This window comes from Microtus ochrogaster, chromosome X (genome assembly GCF_000317375.1).
Source record: "Microtus ochrogaster isolate Prairie Vole_2 chromosome X, MicOch1.0, whole genome shotgun sequence".
Lineage (NCBI taxonomy): Eukaryota > Metazoa > Chordata > Mammalia > Rodentia > Cricetidae > Microtus > Microtus ochrogaster.
The window spans coordinates 37,871,030-37,877,586 of NC_022026.1; the positions used below are offsets into that span (position 1 = coordinate 37,871,030).

At 37.1% G+C, this 6,557-nt stretch overlaps 1 protein-coding gene across 4 annotated transcripts in view; it reads left to right on the top strand.

Moving 5' to 3' along the window:
* Cstf2 (cleavage stimulation factor subunit 2) overlaps positions 1-6,557 on the top strand; it is a 34,688-nt gene that overhangs the window by 9,570 nt on the left and 18,561 nt on the right. For all 4 annotated transcript variants that reach the window (XM_026784917.1, XM_005358676.3, XM_005358677.2 and 1 more), the window contains exon 8: positions 985-1,047. In XM_026784917.1, coding sequence (XP_026640718.1) covers positions 985-1,047 — 63 coding nt within the window. The remainder of the gene's footprint in view (positions 1-984; positions 1,048-6,557) is intronic.

Below are 6,557 nucleotides of genomic sequence, written 5' to 3' on the forward strand. Positions count from 1 at the left end.
GTCTGGAACTCACAGAGATCTGCCTGCCTCTGCCTCCCAAGTGCTGGGATTAAAGGCATGCGCCACCACTGCCCGGCTCAGACAAGGATTTGTGGTACATTGATTACTCTTTGTTATAGTAATGTTTGCTTTGGTAATTCAGATACCACAAGGACTATTGATGTGGTTTTCCTAAATAGTGAGGTATCATGCTACTAATTGCAGTCTCCATAATTTACTAAGAAATTACATTTCTAAAAAAGTCAGGCCTGAGCCGGGCGGTGGTGGCGCACGCCTTTAATCCCAGCACTCGGGAGGCAGAGGCAGGAGGATCTCTGTGAGTTCGGGACCAGCCTGGTCTACAGAGCTAGATCCAGGACAGGCTCCAAAGCCACAGAGAAACCCTGTCTCGAAAAACCAAAAAAAAAAAAGGAAAGAAAAGAAAAAAAAAGTCAGTGTATATATACTAAAACAGTACATATAACTTATGTTTACAAATAAAACAGATTCAGATTCTAGGTTAAGATGGCAACAGATAGGTTTTCCTTTGTATGAATGTTCAGTGAGTCATTTGAAAGGTTTTCGATTTCCTCATACTTTGTAGGCCACCTAGTATCCCTGGTACTATCTCATTCAGGGTTAACCATGCCCCTAAAGAGCTTTGTCAGAACTAAATGATATAGCCACACATTTATAAAATACCCTAAGAGTGATACTGCCTCCCATGAGAGGAGGCTTGTGGGTAATAGGCATTGTTTTTCTCCATTAAAGGGCTTTCTGCCACAATTTTGGTAATTGAGATGAAATATTCCTTCTGAGCTCATTTGTCACTGAAGTATGATGTCTTGATAGATTTCATCTTCTGTTTCTCTGCATGGATGGATGATAGTTATCATCTTCCATCATATGCTTCTCCTTTGTGGGAAAAAATGACATTTGTAAACTAAGCCACTATTGTTTTTTTCTACAGACCAAATATGTTTTTCCTTGCCCTTTATTTTCTAGGAGTCATGCAAGCCCAAGTGGGAATGCAAGGAGGTGGACCAGTGCCCATGGAAAGAGGACAAGGTTAAATATTAAATATCTGTTGTATATATACTGAACATGGAAATGTTCTATATCTGCACTGTCTCATATTCAGCCACTAACCACCAGTGGCAATTTAAAGATTAAGTTCATTAAAATCAAGTTTAAATTAAGTAACGCCTAACGGTCTTATTTCCTGGGAACAATAATTGCATTTCAAGTGTTTAGTAGCCACACGTGCTAATGAAGATCAGACTGGACATTGCAGATGTAGAATGTTTCAATGGTCAACAAAACTTCTATTGGTCCAGACTTTCCATAGGGGATATTCAGAGCCTAGCTCTACAGGAATTGGTGATACAGCAAATGCATCCTTTGTTTCCTGACAGTCTGACAAATCCACTGGCATGTTCTCAATCTGTGAGTAGCTGTTGACTTTGTAAGAAGATTTACTAGTGAGAATATAGTATATGACCAGGACTGTAGATGTCAAGATATAATCCCTGTAGAAAACTGGGAGTAAAGCAGAGGTCTATAAAGCATAGTTGCAGTGTTTCCTGCACTGTGGCAAAAACACTGTATATATAAGAGCAGCAGCCCTTCCAGAATCTTTGCATTCTTTCCTCATATTATTGGAGTCTGAAGGAAGAGAAAGTATAGTAGTTCAGTTCAAAACAACAGACAATAGAAAAAAGGAAACTGAATATATACTGAAAATACTCAGTCACTTCGTTTCCGTGGACAACCTTGTTAAGGTAGGTGGCAGTGCCTCAGTTTTACAGGTAAAGAAATGGAAGCACAGGAGTTTTCTCAATGGGATACGGTAAGTACATACTCATACCTCTGAGAATGATCTGGTGTTCTCTTTTGACTTAAAAATTAAAATCTTTAAATCCAAAATCTGCCCTTACCAGGTGGTGGTGACATACCCAGCACTCTGGAGAAGGCAGATCAAGGCCAGCCAATTCTACAAAGCGAGTTTCAAGACACCCAGGGCTGTTAGACAGAGAAACTCTGTCTTGGAAAGCCAAAAAAAGTAATAACAAAATTTGCCCTCTTCCCATCATTCTATACTGCCAGTGTTAATTTCAGAATTAATTTTCAAAATACTATGCTTACTCAAAAGGTTCCTCCTGTGATGGGAATAGATTGCTTTGAACAAGAACAGAGGGACTTAATATTTTTCTTTTTAGTGAATTTCATAGAAGAGAAACCTACTTCAAAAGCAAAATATTAAGATATATAGGCCATGGTTTATACAGAGTCATTGGTGATTGAAATGAAGAGTCTACACATGTCTCATCAGATAAATGGCAACAAGACAAACTTCTGCCAAATAGCTCCTCTTCCCTCTAAAACATTCCATGCTTCTGTGCTGCTGTGTACTTCCATCCTATTGCTGTCAATACGTGCTGTATCTAACCAAAAGTACCTTTGTAGTAGTGAAAAGGGCTTAGGCTTCCATTAAATCTCTCCCTCTTCCTAGGCTATTACTCTCAGTGAATCCCTCAGCCGCTTAACACATATTTCTATGAGACATCTTCCTACTGTAATTTAGCCCCATCTTTCTGGAAAGAATTAGCAAAAGGAATTGACTTGCATTTTGAAACTATTTCAAGGATCTATTGATACAAAGATTACAATGAAATGAGATTAAAAAATAATTTCCTTCAGTACCTAGTATAGGAAACAATAATGTTTTCATTTGTGACCAAATTTGTCTTCCTTTGCCTAGAATCCTTGTTCATTTGTGCATTTGTAATGGTGACAAGAGATGTTTGAGATGGTGCTTCTTGCTTTCCCGCCTCCTTTGTTTAATGTTGATTACTGTGTTGGCTCATTAATCTTTGTCATGTTTTTTATAATCATAGACTTTATGTAGTAGGCTGTTTCGTTCGTAACTCTCTTTCATGGAAAGTTCATCAGCTGCATTGACCCATTTAATATTTTTTGACAGAAATGTTTAACTTTTTTCTTTTTTACAACATCATTTTATTTTACCCTTTACATTTTTGGGTTTTTTAGGTGAGTAAATATATTTTTTAAGCATGTGAAGAAATTAAAAAGCCACTCCCACAAGCACGAACAATTCTTTTTTTTTCTTTTCCCCCTTTTTTTAATGATTTTTATTGAGCTCTACATTTTTCTCTCCTACTCTCCCTGCCTCTCCCCTCACCCCTTCAATCCTTCCCCAAGGTCCCCATGCTCCCAATTTACTCAGGAGATCTTGTCTTTATCTACTTCCTACTTCCCATGTAGAATGAGTCTTATGTAAGTCTCTCTTAGTGTCCTCATGGTTGTCTAAATTCTCTGTAGGATTGGGGTTTGTAGGCTGGCTTTCTTTGCTTTATGTTTAAAAACCACCTATAAGTGAGTACATGTGATAACTTGTCTTTCTGTGTCTGGGTTACCTCACTCAATAATGCTTTCTAGCTCCATACGTTTGCCTGCAAAATTCAAGCTGTTGTTATTTTTTTCTGCTGTGTAGTACTCCATTGTGCAAATGTACCACATTTTCCTTACCCATTCTTCGGTCAAGGGGCATTTAGGTTGTTTCCAGGTTCTGACTATGACAAACAAAGCTGCTATGAATATAGTTGAGCACATGTCCTTGTGACTTGATTGAGCATCCTTTGGATATATACCCAAAAGTGGTATTACTGGATCTTGAGGAAGGTTGTTTCCTAATTTTCTGGGAAATTGCAACACTGACATCCAAAGGGGCTGTACCAGCTTGCATTCCCACCAGCAATGCAGACGTGTTCCCTTTTCCCCACAACCTCATCACCATAAGTTGTCATCAGTGTTTTTGATCTTGGCCATTCTTACAGGTGTAAGATGGAATCTCAGAGTTATTTTGATTTGTATTTCTCTGATGACGAGGGATGTTGAACATTTCCTTAAGTGTCTTTCAGCCATTTTAGATTCCTCTGTTGAGAGTTCTCTGTTTATGTATGTCTATAGTCCATTTTTTATTGGATTATGTGTTCTTTTGATGACCAATTTCTTGAGTTCTTTGTATATTTTGGAGATCAGACCTCTGATGTGAGGTTAGTGAAGATTTTTCCCTATTCTCTAGGCTGTCATTTTGTCTTTTTGACCATGTCCTTTGCTTACAGAAGCTTTTCAGTTTCAGGAGGTCTCATTTATTAATTGTTTCTCTCAGTGTCTGTGCTGCTGGGGTTATATTTAGGAGGTAGTCTCCAGTGCCAATGTGTTCAAGTGTATTTCCCACTTTCTCTTCTATAAGGTTTAGTGTGGCTGGCTTTATGTTGAGGTCTGGTGTCTCCTTCAATTTCTTTCTTCAAACATTTAATGTTCTTGTCATACAAGTCTTCCACTTTTTGGTTAGTTATTCCGAGATATTGTATGCTATTTGTGGCTATTGTGAGGGGTGTTGGTTCTCTGAGTTCTTCTCCCAGCCCTTTTATCATCTGTGTACAAGAGGGCTACTGATGTTTTTGAGTTAATCTTGTATCCTACTACATTGCTGAAAGTGTTTATGAGTTGTAGAAGTTCTTTGGTAGACTTTTTGGGGTCGCTTATGTAAACTATCATATCATCAGCAAACAGTGAGAGTTGACTTCTTCTTTTTTTATTTGTATCCACTTGATCTCCTTTTGGTGTCTTATTGCTCTAGGTAAGACCTCAAGAACTATATTGAATAGATATAGAGAGAGTGGACAACCTTGTGTTGTTCCTGATTTCAGTGGAATCGCTAGGAGTTTCTCTCCATTTAGTTTGATGTTAGCTGTTGGCTTACTGTATTATTGCCTTTATTATGTTTAGGTATGTTCCTTGTATCCCTGCTCTCTCCAAGACCTTTATCATGAAGGTATGTTGTATTTTGTTGAAAACTTTTTCGGCATCTAATGAGATGATCATGTGGTTTTTATTTTTCAGTTTGTTTATATGGTGGATTATGTTGACAGATTTTCATATGTTGAACCATCCCTGCATCTCTGGGATGAAGCTGACTTGATCATGATGGATGATGGTTCTGATGTGTTCTTGGACTCAATTTGCCAGTATTTTATTTATTATTTTTGCATCAATGTTCATGAGTGAGATTGGTCTGTAATTCTCTTTCTTAGTAATGTCTTTCTGTGGTTTGGGTGTCAGGGTGATTGTAGCCTCAAAAAAAAAAAGGAGTTTGGCAATGTTCCTTCTGTTTCTATTGTGTGGAATAATTTGAGGAGTATTAGTATTAGTTCTTTGAAAGTCTTGTAGAATTCTGAGCTGAAACCATCTATCTGGTCCTGGGCTTTTTTTTTTTTTTTGGTTGGGAGACTTTTGATGACTGTTTCTATTTCTTCAGCCAGTTATAGGTCTGTTTAATTTGCTTATCTAGTCTTGATTTAATTTTGGTAAGTGATATTTATCCAGAAAGTTGTCCTTTCCTTTAAGTTTTCCAATTTTTTGGAGTACAGGTTTTTGAAATATGACCTGATGATTCTCTGTATTTCCGTGCCTGTTGCTATGTCCCCCTTTTCATTTCTGATTTTTTTAATTTGGATATTCTCTTTCTGCCTTTTGGTTAGTTTGGATAAAAGTTTGTCTATTTTGTTGATTTTTCTGGAAGAACCAACTCTTTGTCTCACTGATTCATTGTATTGTTTTCTTTGTTTCTACTTTGTTGATTTCAGCTTTCACTTTATTTCCTTCAGTCTAGTTCTCTTAGGTGAGTTTGCTTCTCTTTGTTCTAAAGTTTTCATATGTTCTGTTAATTTACCAGTATGGGAGTTTTCCAGCTTCTTTATGTAGGTGTTTAGTGCTATGAACTTTCCTCTTAACACTGCTTTCATTGTGTCCCATAAATTTGGGTATGTTGTTTGGTCATTTTCATTGAATTTTAGGAAGTCTTTAATTTCTCCCTTTATTTCTTCCTTGACCCATTGATGATTCAGGTGAGCATTTTTTAATTTCCATGTGTTTGTGGGCTTTCTGGAACTAGTATTGCTGTTGACTTCTAGTTTTATACCATGATGTTCTGGTAAGGTACATTGGGTTATTCCAATTTTTTTGTATTTGTTGAGGTTTGTTTTGTTACCAAGTATGTGGTCAATTTTTGAGAAGGTTCCATGAGGTGCTGAGAAGAAGGTATATTCTTTTCTGTTTGGATGGAATATTCTATAGATGTCTATTAAGTCCATTTGAGTCATAACATCTGTTAGTTTCCTTATTTCTCTGTTCATTTTTTGTCTGATTGACCTATCCAGTGGTGAGAGGGGGAGTGTTGAAGTGTGTGTGGTTTAATGTATGATTTAAGCTTTAGAAGTATTTCTTTGACATATGAGGGTGCCCTTGTATTTGGGGCATAGATGTTCAGTATTGAGATTTCCTCTTGATGGATGTTTCCTGTTACTAATATAAAATGATATTCCTTGTCTCCTTTCACTGATTTAAGCTTGAAGTCTATTTTGTTAGATATTAGGATACCTATACCCACTTGTTTCTTAGATCCATTGGTTTATTTTTTTTTCCAACCCTTTACTCTGAGACAATGTCTGTCTTTGAGGTTGAGATGTGTTTCTTGTATGCAGAAGAAGGAT